This window comes from Capra hircus, chromosome 4 (assembly GCF_001704415.2).
Source record: "Capra hircus breed San Clemente chromosome 4, ASM170441v1, whole genome shotgun sequence".
Classification (NCBI taxonomy): domain Eukaryota; kingdom Metazoa; phylum Chordata; class Mammalia; order Artiodactyla; family Bovidae; genus Capra; species Capra hircus.
In genome coordinates, this window is record NC_030811.1 from 83,365,779 (window position 1) to 83,384,164 (window position 18,386).

At 36.2% G+C, this 18,386-nt stretch overlaps 1 protein-coding gene across 1 annotated transcript in view; it reads right to left on the reverse strand.

Annotated features, from left to right (window-relative positions):
* The window catches only part of SEMA3E (semaphorin 3E), a 275,433-nt gene extending 258,530 nt beyond the window's left edge, over positions 1 to 16,903 (reverse strand). Inside the window, exon 1 of the mRNA XM_005679077.3 lies at positions 16,188 to 16,903. Coding sequence (XP_005679134.1) covers positions 16,188 to 16,302 — 115 coding nt within the window. The 5' untranslated portion in view covers positions 16,303 to 16,903. The remainder of the gene's footprint in view (positions 1 to 16,187) is intronic.

Sequence of the window (18,386 nt, forward strand, 5' to 3'; positions counted from 1 at the left end):
TTTTAAGGGGGGAATTAACAAAGAGGGGCCTGATCAGAACACTGATATCAATCAGGATAACCATGCAAGGAATATTCACCCACCAACAAAGGGCATGAGAACTATTTTTAAACATTTGGAGGTCTGTTGTGACTTATAATCTTATTAGAGGAAAGAACCAAAGGGAAACAGTAGAAGATACAGTAAGGTAGATTTGGGATTAGGTATGTAAATACTTTTTTCTTTATCAGAAGATTCAAAACATGGAATGGACCTCCTTCCCAAGCAGTGATTTTCCTTTCCATGAGAATGTACAGATTCAAAATGAAAAATGTGTCTGACCACCTGTCTAGATGCCATGAATAGGATTAAATCACTAAAATTCCTACTTTCAATCAACTTCTCTGATTTGGGTAAAATTCCACAAGCTTTCCTAAACTCCAGCCTTTTTCTAATTATTGATTTTGGAGGAAGGATATAGAATAAGACATATAAAATGCTAAGTGGGAAGTACAGGTCTTAATTGTGTAAGTGTAGTTATTGGTTTTTCCACGTTCCAGCAGTGATTCCTCCCTCTCTCCCTCCCTTCCACTCTTCCCTCCCTTTCCTTTCCCTTATTTTCTCTCTCCCCTCCCTCTTGCTCCACTCTTGTTTTCATGTCCTCTCTTTCCCTCTCTTTGACTTTTCATCAAATACTTAGCATTTACTATGCGTCAGGCAGTGTTCTACCTGCATTCAAAAGTTCATTCATTTAATCCTTATCAAAGACAATCAGTGACATAGGTACTATTTATCATTTGCCTCTTTGAGTCAGAAAAAGTTTAAGTAACTTGTCCAAGATCACATGAATACATTTGCTTCTGCTGCAATTGTTTTCTAAACGGTGCTGAAAAGTGGAAAAAATAACAATGTGCAAAATGAACCATTTTGAGCAGCCAGGTATAAAACAGGCAAATCCAGATGAGGAAAACATTTTGGAAAAAACATCATTTACCAATTTTTTTAAAGTTCAGCAGAAAGAAATATTAGGAAATTAAATGAAATGATAAAGTTAGGAATGGACCCACCCAAAATTACTTAGATGCCAAAGTAAGCCAATCCCAGCTGCTATTCTTTGCTCTGGCTGCCATCCTCAGCAAGAGCAGCATGGGGGAGTGTGGGCAACCGGCTGCAGTAGCAGCTGGGCCTATTTGTTAAGAGGAAAAAAACCATCAGTGAAGACAAAAGGAAATTTCAGCGGCTAGGAGAGTGAATGGAAACCCAGAGCCTGGCTAAGAGAGCCTCAGAAGTGAAGTGCAACCGAGCTGTCGGCAACCAAACTGCAGTACTGCACAAACCATTCACGGAGAGAGTATGTCCTATCGTCATGCTTTTGCTGGCAAGAGTTTATTCCATCATGAGCAAAATTTACTAAAGATAAATTTTGTATATATTTTCTCATATTACCAGAATTCTGGATGTTCAAAAATTAAGCAATATCAAGGTCTGTTCTAATTAAACAATGGGTATAAATTAGCAGACTAAAATGGGCAAATGGCATTTCCAAACTAAAAAAAAAAAATGTGCTGTTACATAGTTCACTACCATAGAAATGTAAATGTATAGTAAACATAGTCACATATTCCAAAGCATAACTGCATGTAATAAAATCCTAGTATTCCATTTACTTAACATCCCCTAAGACCAATATTATAGAAGGCATATAAATGTGTTTCTAAGTGATCATTGCTCGATTTGCATGTAGACTTTCTAATCAATATTAATTTTCTAATTTTATTTTTCATTTTTATTCTTGCTCAATTGTATTGACATCTTAGAGACTTCCATTTTTTCTCCAAATATGAAAAATTCTTCTACAATCCCAAAATATATCAGACTGCAGTTTGGGCATACACATTTTGGAGCAAGCAAAAAACATTTGGCAAAAAAAAATCTGTCAAAAGCAGTGCCCAGCACATAACTTTTGTCTTATTTCTGAGAATTTTAATGACAAAGATACAATTATAGTCTTTTAATTATAAGCATAATTGACTTAACTGCAATATTTTTCTTCTTTATATAGTTATTTAAATATTATTGCAATGGAGTTTTGCTTTGGGGAATTACTAGGAAGTCAAAATATATTAATGTGAAGTTTAAACATATCGTGTGTGCAGTGTGCATGCATGCTCAGTTGCTTCACTCATGTCTGACTCTTTGCAATCCTATGGACTGTAGCCTGCCAGGATCCTCTGTCCATGGAATTCTCTATGCAAGAATACTGGACTGGGTTGCCGTGTGCTTCTCCGGGAGATCTTTCCCAACTCAGGAATCAAATCAGCATTTCCTGCATTGCAGGCAGATTCTTTACCACTGAGCCACCAGGGAAGCCCTTAAACATATTACCTTCCCATAACTGGAGCCATAAAGGAACAAAATTGGTATTTTTGGGGTGGCTCATAATATCCATTCCAATATTTCAAAATCCCATTTTTTACTTTTCTTCATTCTAGATGAACAAATAGAGTATTTTGTGTTCCCTTATTAATGGGAAGGTGCAATTTTATGGGCAATTGAACATGCCAACAACTAAAATTCTAACATTTGACTTTGAAAAATTTTTTTCCTTTTAATTTAAATTTTAAACATGGGGTAGTATGACTATTCTAAGAATTCACCATATGGTTAACTCAAGTTATTCAGACCCTCCCTTAAAGAGCCAGCAAGCTCAATATCCTAGAACCCATTTTAAGCAATTATAAAGTATCTGTTAGATATCATTCATCTGACCAGAAATGTGTATAGCATCTATGCATTGTAATAGTGTCAAACTTGAAATTTCCTTTTTATCTCCTTTATTTGTCTTTCTTTATGGTAAGGAAAAATAAGTTATGTCATTTTGATCAATAATGAAAGAGCTACTTCAATTTTTATTTTCCATTACTTTACCCAATGTTTTCCTTACAAAATGTATTATTTTTCTACTCCTTATAGTAAAAGGCAGTGACAAATGTGTGTTTTCACCTGAATTTATTTATGACATTTCTATTTATGTCCATTAATTTCTTCTTTTATGTTAGGTGTATTATATTTGATTAATTCATATGGTGCTAAAAAACTCAAAGGTACAATATTTCAAAATATGTTGTCAATTTTTATAAGGTTTTATACCCAATAAAGTAATTTTTTTTCCTTAGTCAAAATTTTCATTGGTTCTTTCCCAATTAATTTTGGTTGGGAAATAGCTTACATAAGCTATCTATAATTATAAAAGTGGTAACAATTGTTTATTCTTCTCACAGTATTATTACCGATAGCTATGCTTTTAAAATTTGATCAATTAACAAAACAAAAAGGCAGCATAGTCAAATTATTCATAAAATAACCTCTGCACAGGGATTAATTGACAAAAATGAAAAACGTTCTTGCTTTTGATCATTTAGGGCATCCTTTAAAAACAAAACTGTAGGTAAGCTGCCATGGTTTTCAAAGTCCTGACCAGGCTTTTGGCTTTGTCACTTGACTGCATGCATTGCTCGTTTCTCTCTTCATCAATCATCACTCTAGACATGAATGAGATTCTACACTGGACACTGGAAGATCACAACTGGGGCTAATGGGAAGAAAAGGTAACTGAAATGGGACATTGATCATGTAATGACCCAGATAAATTCAAACCACTCTCTGCCAAAACTGTGTACTTTATTTCAATAAAATATGAATATTTTCTGAAAATGTTTTAAAGCTGTTCTGGATTTCTCTTTATAACTTTTGTAACAGAAAACCTGAAGCCAAACTAGAGCCTAATATTTTGAAGCAGGGACAGAAGAGAAGTATTCCTATCAGTTTTGCTGACTTCTGAATGCTCCCCCAAGTTCCTTTATCTCACTTTCTGCAATCTTGGTTTCTTTTAGGAATCTAGTTATATATTGCATCAGACAAAAGAATGAAGATAGATAATACTAATGTGAATAGATATTAAAATAAGGGGCTTCCCTGATAGCTCAGTTGGTAAAGAAGCAGCTTACAGAATTGAGACCCTGGTTCGACTCCTATGTCAAGAAGATCCTCTGGAGAAGGGAAAGACTACCCACTCCAGTATTCTGGCCTGGAGAATTCCATGGACTGTATAGTCCATGGGGTTGCAAAGAGTCGGACATGACTAGGAGACTCACTTTCACTTTCAGACATAATGAAATATTTTTACCTTAAGTGAAATAGGTAAGATAAACTTATTAAGTACCATAAATTTGTTAGATTCTAAGGATTTAAACAATAAAATGCAATGTACTTGCCTTAAAAACTTTCAAAATCTACTCATGAATGTGTATGAATCTCATATTAGTCATACAAAGAAAATAACAATTCCTTAAAGTCATATAGAAATGAGGCCAACTTAATTTAACGTGAATAGAGAGCGCTTGTGATGCTACCAGTAGTACAACTATGAATACAATGAAATTCAGTTAATTAGATACCTATATTTCTAGGAGGAGACAGTGTATTATATGTAGAGGGGTGGCTCTGGGAGCTTAGCAGGAATGGTGGCAAGATGGCCGAAGACACATAGTCTGCTCATTGTTTTTCAATAAGTCTCCTCCTATTTCCCTCCAAGACTGAGCTCTAGTTGTTCCATCCCCCACTCCATGCTTCCATAGCAATTTGCTCTAACCTTTAGTATGTAAAAAAAAAAAAAAAAAAAAAAAAATCCTGCTTTATCACAACTTGTCTCTTTTTACAACTAGTCTTAAGCTTCTTGGAGAAAGGGTTTGGGTAGAGGCACTAGTTTGTGTGTGTGTGTGTGTGTGTGTGTGTGTGTTTGTTTTAATAAACTTTTAATATTAGAATAGTTTTAGATTTACAGAAAAGTTATGAAGCTAGTATAAAAGTTTCCATAAACCCACTGCCAGTTTCCTCTATTATTAACAGTTTACATTACTGTGGTACATTTGTCACAGTTAATGAGCTAACCTTGATACATTATTATTAGCTAAAACTCATACTCCGTTAGGATTTCCTTAATTTTTACCTAACATTCTTGTACTGTTCCAGGCTACAACCCAGTATACTAAATTCCATTTAGAGAACTATGTTTTTTATTCTAAAATTCCTAGCATGATGCCTAGTATCTAAAACACTGAAGAAGCTCAACAAATAGTTATGTATTAAGTGAATGATTGAGTGAATAACTATTAAAAAGATATAGAAACTTCTGAATCCATTAGGGGAAAGATCAGGATGTGTAACAGGAATGAAGGGCACCTAGCTTCATTAGTCTGAGAAACCTTTCCATTGAGAGATAAAGGATACCTGGAATCTTACAAAATGCTTTTTCACAATCCAATAATTTTAAAAGTTTTCTTATCTAAACTCAATGATAATACCATGTGTCACAGTTTATGCCATGAAAAATTATTAAAAGATTTAATTTATATGTTAAATGATTATCAACAACTGTATATACTATATATATATATTTATATATATATATGTATCTTATCTAATAGAAAAACATAGTAGGCAGAGAATGGCATAATCGATATTTATGAATTTAAATATATTTTTGAAGATTAAGACTGGAAATTTAAATAAATAACACCTTAACCTGGTGTCACTTATGATGTATCTGGGTGATAGATCTGAAGGAGGAAAAATGAAAAACTTAAGGTGAAAGCAAGGCTCCTCTGTAGCATCATCCCAAACACTTAGCCTAGTATTTCCCATGCTTAAGAGTGCATTAAGAATTCCCTGCAGGGAACAGAGACTCAGGTATAGAGAACAGACTTGTGCACACAGCGAGGGAAAGAGAGGGTGGGATGAATAGAGACAGTAGCCTTGAAACATATACATCACCCTGTGTAAAACACATAGCTAATGGGAAGTTGCTGTAGAGTACAGGGAGCTCAGCCTTGTCCTCTGTGACTCTCCAGAGGGTGGGATGGGGTGGGAGGTGGCAGGGAGATTCAAGACGAAGAGGGTATATGTATATCTACGACTGATTCATGTTGATATATGGCAGAAACCAAAACAACATTGTAAAGCAATTGCCCTCCAAAAATAAAAAATAAATAAATAAAAGAATCCCCTGCAGGGTTTGTTAAAAGACAGAATTCTGAGCCCAGAATTACTGACTCAGTAAGCCTAATTCTGGAGTGTGAAATCAAGTGGGCCTTAGGAAGCACTGCTGTCAATAAAGCTAGTGGAGGTGATGGGGAAAAGGTGGAAGCAGTGACAGATTTCCTTTTCTTGGGCTCTAAAATCACCATGAATAGTGACCATAGTCATGAAATTAGAAGATGATTGCTTCTTGAAAGGAAAGTTATGACAAACCTAGACAGTGTGTTTAAAAGCAAAGACATCACTTTGCAACAAAGGTCCTTATATTCAAGGCTGTGGTCTTTCCAGTAGTCACGTACACTTGTGAGAGTTGGAACATAAAGAAAGCAGAGCCTGAAAGAGTTGATGCTTTCAAATTGTGGTTCTGGAGTAGACTCTTGAAAGCCTCTTGCCCAGCAAGTAATCTTAAAAGAAATCAATCCTAAATACTCATTGGAGAGAATGATGCTGAAACTGAAGCTCCAATACTTGGGCCACCTGATGTGAACAGTCAGCTCACTGGAAAAGACTCTAAAGCCAGGAAAGATTGAAGGCAGAAGAAGAGAGTGACAGAGGATAAGATGGTTGGATGGCATCACCAGTGCGATGGACAGGAACTTGGGCAAACTTCAGGAGATGGTGAGGGACAGGGAAGCCTGGCATGCTACAGTCCATGGGGTCGCAAAGAGTCAGGCATGACTTGGTGACTGAACAACAGCCTAATTCAGTAGCTCACAGGGTATGCTAAGGCTGCCAGTCCCGGACACTTTGTACAGCACTGGATTAACCCCAGTGTCTATCTCCTCTCAGCCCCTACTTTGGAGGAAGAGTGTAAGAAAAGTATCATAAGTAACATTATCTCCCCTGAGATGAAGCTCAACTAAGCCTCTCTCAGGTTAATTATTCAGCAGCAGCTCTACCTCTTAAAGACATAAACTTTTGTCATTTTGACCATAACCTAGAAGCCAAAAACAATCATAAAACTTTTTTTTTTTGGTTTGTTTGTTTTGTTTTTACTCAGTAGATACTAAACCTCCAGCGTTTAAGAATGATCTGATTAAGTCACTTTATTCTGCCCACAAGGATCTCACCAAAAAAATACTCCTGCCCTCAAGGATGTTAAAACACAGTTAAAGACATATAAGTCAGAAAATACAGTAAGTCATTATCTCACAATATCCTACATCTCCATCGTATAGTTCTATTTTCTACAGCAGAAATTAGTTCCTGTGTACTTTTGAGGAAATTAAGCCTCCAAAGAAGTCCAATGATTTAGCATCAATAACATGACATCAAATAGGATAAGCTGTAGATTCAAATCTAGGATTTTTTAAAATTCTGAATCCTTACATACTCTTTCCACTAGCACAGGCTGTCGCCTAATAAAACGTTCAAAGTGTTTTGGAGAAATGAGACACACTGGGAGGTCTGGGAGGAGAAGCAAAGAGACCTACATTTCTAGAATTGGAAAGGATCTCTGAAATCACATGGTCCATGATAAATTTTTGACTCGGGGTTAGGAAAAAAGCAATCAGCAGGAGTGAATTGCTATATGCAACACGGTCAGCACATTTCCTCTTCAGCTTCATTTCCACAGTGCATCCTGAGCTTTGAATTTAAAGCTCTCCTCAGTTCCCATCATTTCCTGGGAGGAAACTAGTCAGGAGGGAAAAGGTCAATGTCCCCAGCTGACCCCTCACTTTTTTATTCGCATTTTCACTGCTGCTGTTCTCTTCTGGTTCTGGAGTTGGTTGAGTGACCTAAAGTCACCACTGAGACATAGCCTTAGGGATGCTACTCTTCTGCTCTTTCCTGTAAATAAAACACCCTATTGTGGTTTCAAAGAGTTAAAAAATCGTAACTCAGAGAAAATGAACCAAAGCTACCTGGAAATAGATAGTTTTACATAATTAATATTTTTATACTAAGCTCAACATTATCCAGAGAGGGAACAGGCTGGCAGGCTCTGCTCAGGACCCTAATTCTCCCCTCCCTGTCCCCACAGTGCTGGGAACATCAGCCACCCACTGGTTACACAAACAGGGTAAGTTGTGCAAGTCACTAGTAAGCTATTTACTATTTCATTATTTCCTAAGCCATACATTTCAACACATTTTTAACACCTAATGAGTAAAGTTATGTCTTCTATTCATTGAACTTGCCAATAAAATAAACACTCAGGTAAACTCAGACCAGTAAATAGACATCATTCATTTAAAATGCTTTCATTTCACCTTTGGCTTAAAGTAGGGAAGAAATCATATCTATCTGGAAAAGAAAGGTGTGGAGAAAAAGAGAGAAGGCAGGTGGTGACAACACTGAGCAGAAGTCAAAGCAGCAAGTGATAAGAGAAGTAACGGAAGCGGTTGTGGCAATCGTTCAAGAATGACAAGAGCATCAAAAAGTAGGTTTTGTTTTGTTTTAAAGAGGACTGATTATAGACGAGAGAATATGGTTGACCTGTTGGAAGGTGTCTGGAGGCCCCAGCAGCTGCACACAGTGCAAAGCTGAGGTGAAGGAAGGTGAACAGGCAGAGAAAGCCCAGCCTTTCTCCTCATGTATGTTTTATCAAAGGAGCCATAAATATTTGTTCTGGATTCCTTAGTTTCTTTGGTACTCTTCACCCCACCCAAGTATCAGGTATTTCTTTAAAAAAAAAAAAAAAAAAAAAAAAAGGCTGCTCCAAATCATTATGCTTTATTCACATACCTGGTCAATGAACGTTGACTGAACACCTACTAAGGGTAAGGAACTGTGTTCGGCAGCATATACCTTACCTGTTTGTCCAAGGGGAAAGGTAGAATGGAAAGCTTTCTTTCACCTTCAAAGCAAACAATATATGTTGGGCTGATTGCTTACAGACCACTGTTTGGTTTCACTTCTGACACTCTGATTTGTTCTTAGTAATATCTGTTCCATTGTGTCTTACAAAGCTGGGTCTGCAATTACCTTTGCTAGCAACTTCTGTTTATTTTATGGCTTTGGTCTCTTGTCTCCAAAGTGCCATTAAGTTCCAACTTTCCTTAATTTATCAATAAAATATCCTTATGGTAACCTACAAGCATAAGAGATACCAATATACTATTTTCTTTCCAGTCATCTACTCCATGTAGAGCTGGACTTCATTTAAAAACAAAACCAAAGAAACTTTGCTTTCAAGTTAAAAAAAATAAAACTGTTGATTAAAGATTTTCCCTTATTTTAAGAGGTTAAGTTAATAATTAACTCATGATTGCTTTTAGAATAAAAAAGGGAACAAGAGTAGGCTAATTCTCCCTGAACCTCTTCTGATTCATGAGCAATTTATGAAAAGCTTCCTAAAGCTAAAGTATTTACCACACTAATTGGCAGTGTCGCATGTAATTCTTTCAGGATGCCGCAAGTTAAATATTATCCCATTTTAAAAATGAGAAAATTCATACCCAGAAAAGATAAGTAACTTTCTCAAGTCATGCAGCCATAAACAACATCCAAAACCTAGAGTTTTTAGGCTATTGACATTAGAATGCGAGAGTGTCTTGTAATTCTTGGGCCTAAACTACTTTTCTGTGTGCACTGTGCCAAGGCTATGAGCTAAGTCCTTGACCAGAAAGCAGTGAAGATTAAAGATAGAAGTAGAAATATGTTTTTAAGCCCTAGAAAGCAGGCAAGTCATGAATTGCTCTTTTCCTTTTCCATACTAGTTGTAGAGTCAAAGTTACCAGGGCAATGAGGCCTTATGGTGGGAATATTCTGAACTAAGCATTGGAGCCAACCCACCAAATGCTTTGACCACCCTCCAGGGCTATAGGAGATCAACTTATCAATTCCACAAACATTCCTGCTTTTGAAATCATCACATTCTCTGGCAGAAAATGTTCTCCACTATCAGAAACTATAATAATTGGTTCAAATGAGGTATTAACATATCTTTTTCATTCATAGTCCAGAAAATCCAGCTGATAAAATATCCAGTCTTGTCATTATCATCCTTAACATGAGTACAAAGAATAATGCTTGCTTAAGCCCAAGAAATAACTAATGACATTGATAGTTTCTCTTACACTCCAAATGTTATGTAAAACCCTACTTGGAAAAAATTCTTCATTAAAATAATCATCATCCTTTGTATAGTTTATATGATATTCCAAACTATCAGATGTTGTGCTAAAGACTACTAACAGCAATTGATCCTATCTATTGAAATCAAGAAAATAATCGAAATCTTTACACCTTTAGGAAAATGTTGTAAGTGGTATAATTTCAGTTTTGCTTTCTTTTAAATTCCCTGAGACTGAACTTACCAGACATTTTAACACTGCAGTGGCTATGTAAGGGGCATGCATGCATGCAAAGTGCCATTTCTGGATTCCTGCAGACTAAATTCCTCTACTAAACCACAGAAGAGTTTTACACACAAAGATAAAGTAAATCTTTTATGTAAGTCTTTGTATGCTCTCCCACTAAGAACCCCCCAGGATGATTCCAACAGATATCTTGGTGAAAGAAAACTACTTAACAGATTGTTAACAATAATTTTTTACTAGCAATGACCAGTTTGATGTTTGGTGCTTTATTATGTGCTCATAGAACTGGGGCCACCAAGTCATCTTATCCCAGACGGGAAGAGAGACCATCTCTATGAAATACCCTCATTAAATGACAAATCTGACATGGACAATAAAATAACACTGTAACATAAATTTTTGAAAGAATATTCCATTATGACAACATGATTACTGCATGTATTTTTTAGTCAAGGACAAGTATTGGTTCTTTATTATGTACAGAACACAGTCTTCACAAAATTTTTCAGACATGATTTTATATGACTAAATCATTTTTTGGTTCAAAATTAGCCTCGTTTATTTACAACTTTCTCTAATTCTGACCTCTCCTCACCCTGTTTTACATTAAAGATAACTTTTCTCACTGTCATATTCAACATATACATATGAACTGAATAATTCATAGAGCCATTCTGAAGCTTTGGATTATCCGGGTGCATTTCTGTGATACATGAGCAATATTTTGTAAATAACAGATGAAAATACAAAGAATAGTCTTATTTAAAATCCTTACATAGACTTCTATGAAAAGTACATTCTGTGTAAAAAACACTCAACAAAACTTATTGTAATCCTTTCATCTTACCCAGTGGCTTCTTTTTTATTTTCAAATATAAACTGTTTCTTAATAAACTTATCAATTAATTCTCACTAACTCTCCCTCATGGAGATCTGGAGATCTGGTTTGTATTCACCCCTGGATCCTTTGTAACTACTTTCTTTATGAATCATGCCTTATAACCAGTTTTATTTATTAACCACACAGATATGTGTAACTAATGTCATTATTGATAATACCTAGTTACTGGCTGAAAAACCCAAGCTATGAGCCAGTTCAGGAAAAACCGGCTCAGTCACTGCCTTTTTTTAACTGGCCCTGGATATAAAATAAATACTACAACCTCTGGGATAATCATTCAAAGCTTATTTATTATTGAATTATCCTAGAATTTTATCTCATTTTTTTGCATGAATGAGAAAACAATTCTAAAATGTGTGGTGTACGGTGAGTATGCATAACAAACAGATATATGCAGACATCTATTGCAAAAACATTGACCGTGAATCTTGGAATATGCAGATGATGTAATTATCTTATAAATTACTATAAGTAGAGGTTAAAGGCATGAAATGGGATTTCGAGTGAATGCATTCAGGATAGATTACAACTTTTATGCAAATCACGATGAAATTTTGCTGTCATCTGTCCTACCATTATAGACGCTGGGACTTATTGATATCCAAACTTAAGGCATTTCCGAAAGTTTTTTTTAGCTTTAGACTGTGTTTCCTTCTAATATTCTCATTTTCTATCAGTCTTCAGGAAACATCAGTAAGATAATTTTTAGGTTATAAAGTGTGCTTTTATAGTATTGTTCTGTTTTGATCTTCTTAAAAATATCAGTACTCTCACTATTTTCAAATTAAGGAAACTGAGGCACAGATAACTACCATTAGTATAAGTGGAAAGATTATACCTGGAGTAGGGACCTCTCACTTCAAATCTGAGCTCTTCCCTGGTGGCTCAGAGGTTAAAGTGTCTGCCTGTAATGTGGGAGACCCGGGTTCGATCCCTGGGTTGGGAAGATCCCCTGGAGAAGGAAATGGCAATCCACTCCAGTATTCTTGCCTGGAGAATCCCATGGACAGAGGAGCCTGGTAGGCCACAGTCCACGGGGTCGCAAAGAGTCGGACATGACTGAGATAGGCACAGTACAGAACTATGAAAAATAAGCATTTAATTGCTTATAAAATTAAAATACAGATAGACCAGTTAATACTCACTACCCCATATGTATAGATATGTATTCAATGCTCAAATCTACATTTATAATATCAATATATTTCATCAATGATCCTCTGTCATATTTGGGATTCCCTGGTGATTCAGATGATAAAGAATCCATCTGCAGTGCAGGAGACCTGGGCTCACTTCCTGGGTTAGGATGATCCCTTGGAGGAGGGCATGGCAACCCACTCCAGTATTCTGGCCTGGAGAATCCCATGGACAGAGCAGCCTGGTGGGTGGCAGACCATGGGGTCACAGAGTCAGACAAGACTGAGTGACTTTTGCTGTTTAGTTTCTGCCATATTTATATCTTTTCATCAAACATCCTGGGATAACACCCTCTGCTTATCAGCAGCCATTCTGCTTGGCTTCTGCAACTGTGAAGTCCCTTCTGGGGTTTTGAACACCTACCCCATCTGGAACCTCCCTTGATTGCATTTCTGGGACTTTCCACATGCACTGGGATTTCTTCTTTGACATGGGCTTCTTTCCTCATTTGTTTTTGTCTTCTTTGAGCTCCATTATCAGGAAGGCTATATTTTTGCCTTCCCTGTAACCTCATTAATGCAGGATGGTGAAAAGTAAGGGGAGACCAGACATCAGCAGAGGGAAGTGGCTGAATCCACCAGGGCACCTCTCCCTCCATCTCTTGCCTTCATTCTCTTGCCTTTCTGTCATGAGGCTTATAGCTACTTTTCAAAGAAATCCTTGGGTAGAATATTATAAATGTGTACTAATTATATCAAAATTACCCTCTTTAGGGTATTGGCTATAAAACTAATGATAAATTCTTAACTGTTCAGAAACTTTCAAATTCTTGTCTGACATAGTTAATCTCAACCGATTTCTTGACTGAACATTCTGATAGGGCAGGGAAGAATCTTGCTATTTTATCTTTGTATGTTTTGGTTAATCCAATTTATCCTGAACCTGTAAAATGAATTCAAAGATATATGTATTGCCTCAATAAAAGCAAATATTTCATTTCTTTATTTACAAGGCTTGCCTTAAGTTAGCATCTTTGCTTAATATCAGAGTGGAGTGGATATTCAGCAGAAGAGGGAAGAATTCAATATTATCCCACTGTGGGTGGAGAGCAGTGAGGAATAAGCTATAAGATGCTCCATATTTGATCCCAATGTTCTACTTTGTCCCCCTCCCTCTCCGCCTTTTCTCCCTTTTGATCCTGATGGTCTTCTCTCAAGCTCTTGCAGGCTTAGAGAAGAATGAAGGAGAGAGGGAAAAGGGCAATTCCTGGATACTTTTTTTCTGAACATATTTTTATATAATTTAATTCAAGCTTTATATTAATATATGACACTGAGACTTTCCCCTCCTCTTTGGGAAGAAACACGAGGCTTGTGGTCTCCAGCACCATCTTGATAATGGAAGATATAAGAAAGATGCTTGCCCTTTTCCCACATGGCATAGACCATTGCTATGAAATGAATCCCTGGATATATCTAGTAGACCACTTCCAGGAAGCCTTACTGGATTTCTCCACAGGGGGTCAGGCAGCAGTGCAAAGGTGCTAGATTACTTATGTCTCATATATCTTATTTTTAATGACCATACATTCATTTACAATATTAATCACCTAATTTACTGACTACTAAAATTTCACCTATTTGAATATCATTTATGATAGCAAAAGAGTATACTCTAAAATATTCTGTCCCCAGCTTTTGGACACTGCTAAAACGTCCATTGATTCTGAAGTGTAGAGAGGTGAATGTGTTATTTTTACTGTATTAATGGGACAGAATGTCAATACTCTGACAGCTCTGTGCTTCCCTTTCAATGAAACACCTGCAGTGCAGGAGGCATTTGCTGCTTCAGGTTGCATCTCTGGTGTGATATTGTAACTGACTTTGGCAATTAAATTGCACAGGTGGGAACATCCTATTTTCAGGTAACTCTATACCATCTTTATATAAAAGCACAACACTGCACATTTTCAGCTAGTGCCATTAAATCAAAAGGTTAACAAAAGCCAAGAGAAAATCTTCCGGCAGTTTTCAGTTTAGTATTCATAGATACAAGCAGTGGTCCCCCCACATCACTTAACACAACTCATAAAATCAGTTACAGTTACTTCTCGGATCAAGAGAGATGTGTTGAAGATGAGGCTGATGACAACATTATATACCAGAGTTCTGGTATGCTCTAACTAAATTAGAAGTTCCCCAAGGAAAAATATTAAAATGAGATATCTCTGGAAATACTGATATTGAGCTATCAAAAAATAAGCATCCAAGTAATAAAGTATAGAAGGTTGATACCATGCATAGCAGAATGGTAACTTGACAAATTTGGCAGCTTATCCACTTGTCTACAATAGAAAAAGAATCCATTATTATGTTTTCTTTATCTGACATCCTTATGTGTCCATATTCCATCACATCAAATTTTAGCATTTAGGTATAATTGATCTTAACTTCTTAGGAATATGTATGTTGGTACATACCATAATACATCTTTCCAAATTAAATGAATTGTACTAATTCTAGGCACTATATTTTAAATACTTTACAAATGCAGGGTCAAGTGTTTCTTAAGTTTATGCTACATACTTGGGAGTATTATCAGAAATCTATTTAAACTAAGAAAATATCCAGAGATTTTTAGCTGTTCTAAAATAAGACATTTCTATAATCAAATCAACTAATAATTGTCCAATAAAAAACAAAAAAATAGTGACATTAAAATTGAGGCCTCCTGTTTGGTTTTTCCTTCTGGTAAAGATCACACTCATGTTTTAAAAATACAGAATGCTTTCTACAGTGGGAGACAATTTAAAAGCTTACACAATTGAAAAATGTTTCTTATGTAATTTTCACTATTCCATCTATTATCTGTCTCAATGATTAATGATAACAAATACTTCTTTCCTGAAAATTTATTTCAAAAAACTTTTAAGTCAGCAAAGTCACTTTCATAGAGTATAGGTTTTGTTGTTGCTTGTTTATTTGTTTATAGGAAGGGTCATCAAACCTATTCATGACTGGCTTTTAAGGGCCTTGATGCAAAAGCTACCATTTGATAATTTATTTATGACTAAATGCTGCTTTACAAAACAGAGTAGCAGAATAAAATAAGCATTTCAATTGAAGATAGATCTTCAATTAAGCAATACAAATTTACATTAAAAAAAGAATAGATGCTAGTGTACAGTATCTAACACTTTAAACTAGTTTACAGGGATTGTTAACTGATTTTTTTCTTGCCACATATAAAAAATTTCTAATAATCAATTTAATTAGAAAGCTAGTTTATAACAGTTGTGAGTCATTTTAATCACACAGTGATGACTTGTTATAATGGGCAAGGAATCATTTTATTCTCAAGAATCTTTTTTCCTCTTCTCATTCCCATTATGTACAACATAAAACAAAAAAATCAATTGCACCTCTATTTCTACAGCCCTTCCCTAACATCCTTGCTTCCCTTTATGCATGAATTGATATTTAAATATCCACTGCTAACTTGGTGGATTCAGCCCCTTAAAGCTCTTTACAACCTGCTTCCTTCTCTCTCCTGTTGTGTCAGCTAGTTTGTGAACTTATTAACAAAACCTAATATTTACAAGACAAAAATAACATCTCTAAAGTTAGCCTGTGATTTTACACTATTTTCAGCTGTGGTTAGCTATGACCTATTCATTAAAGGTACTTAGAAGCTTCAGTCAATTTTGCAGTAATTTTTTTCAGGTGCATGTTAAGAGTCTGGAGACCAAAGATCAACGTTAAATGATTTTAATTTTTTTCTCATTTTTTTCTAAACAAAAGGTCACCTACCTTTATGTGACAGGCGTAAGCGGGGGTGCGGGGTGTCAGCTGTGTGACCTCCTGTCCACAGCTCCAGCAAGTAGCCCCACAGGAGCCAGGTGACGAGGTGCCCAGCCGATGCCATGCTGCCTGCCGCTGCGATCCTCACTCTCTGGCGGGGTGAGTTTTACTTAGGACTCCCCTCCAGGGGCAGCGTACGAGAGAGGCTTTGTCACAAATCGAACGCGTTGTCATCAGAAAGCACAGTTCCAAAGTGCCATTTGTCAGGCTGTGTTTGGATATGTAAAACCTGCCTTCCCCCAGGACAGTTGTTTATAAGCCGGGAGCAAGAGGACATTCCAAGGAGTGAATCTTCATTGCCATGTCCTGCCTAGAGCTCTTTTCAGTCACTAAGCGGGGAGATTCAGGAAGAAACTGTATTATCTGAGTCACTTATGCAAGCGATTCATTCAGAAAAAACAACAACAAGCCCAGCACACGCACTGCCTTCGCCCCCGTGGAGCTCCTCTTCTGTTCTGGCTCCTTGAAGCCTCTCAGAAGTCAGCTTCTTGCACTGACTTGCCAAACAGCTAGTTTTAATTCACCTTTCACCTTGCTAATTAAAAACAAGAAGTGCCATTCCCTCCAGGAGTTGCAGGATCCACCCAGCAGGGATGCCGCTGTCGGCGAGCTGTGTTTACGGGGAAAGTTCAGGCGGGGTTGAGCAGCATACTTGCTGTTTCTAGGAAGTGTTTCTGGTCCACGTGCCCTCGTCCCACCCGCCCTCCCAGTATTATTGGCCCCGCGTCACTCAGCGACAGGAGAGAAGTTCACATTTTGATGGGAAAGGGGAATCAGGAGGGAGAATGATATACAATAGGCTGCTTACTTAAAAATCAGTATAACCTAAGAGAATGAAGGGTCAGGAAGGGCTTTTAAATTCTCACTCATCAGGATTAACCCTTGAGTAAATACAGATTCATTTTAAACAATCTATCTGTCACCATTCAGTACTCAAATTGATTTTTTGTTCCTTTTCCACTGAAATTGCGTTTTTTTCCCACATTTTTGCCTTTTTATATTGATTGCATCTTAGAAATGTCATTTTCAACTGCTATAAGGAAAGCATTTCAAGAACCTGAAAAAATGTGTCTGTGATTGTTTTGTCGATAGGTTAAAATCAACAAAGTTTCTTGTGCCATTCTTCAAATGTGCAAATTCTTCAAATCAAAAGCAAATTCTTTTTCATAAGCAGATCATAAACTCCATCTCAAATTTTGGAATAATTAACTTTGAGGTGATTCTTTTCCTATATAAGATAACTATAGTAAGTGAGATTCTCTATGGGACAGATCCCAGTAGGTACTAGAAAACTTGGGATGTAAAATACCTCGGGGTTCAACTGCTATGCACTTTTAGAATTCATTTTCCAAGACACTATGTTTGTGTAAATAAGCTTAACACAATAGGTCAACTTTACAATCTACTTTGAATCAATCTCAAAAACTAAACCAAACACTCCATAGCTGTTGGCATGGAAATGAATGGTATTATTTTAAGATACCAATAAAGTTGAATGGATATTTGACTTGATAGTTTAAAGTTAATGATCAACAAATGATTTCAACTCTTTTTCATTCTGCATTTTAAAAGGTAATGATTAAGAACACTTCTTGAGAATTATGGTTTTAAAATAATGCATTTATAACAAAAAGATAAAGAGTTATTTTGCATTATATATAAACAAATGTAGAACCAAGCATTCTTTGTCCATTTTCCTAAGTGTGATATGTTCTACTACAAGCAAAGTATAGTCAGCAACATGTAAATGTCACTGGATATTATAAATAATTAGATTTCCAAGGTCTACAAAAGATAACAAACTCTAAACATTATTTAACAGTACAGTAACATGAAGTATTTAGATACTTTTAAGCTGGGGTGGTCTTTGTAGGCACTTGCATATTTTAAGAGCCAGTCTGATGAGCTATAGACTTAAAAGTTGTTCTAAGTGTGCTATAACATACCTTTGGAATCCTCTTTTACTTTCTTCCAGAATTGAAATAACTAGAAATTAAATAGTAGCTTTTAGATGTGTTATCTAACAGTAGGATTCCAGAAAAAGTAAATATGATGGGTATAACTTTTATTACAAATGCATGCCTACACTCATGCAAATGAAATTCCATTTAAGCTTGTACAGGGCCTGACCTAACCCTATTATGAAAC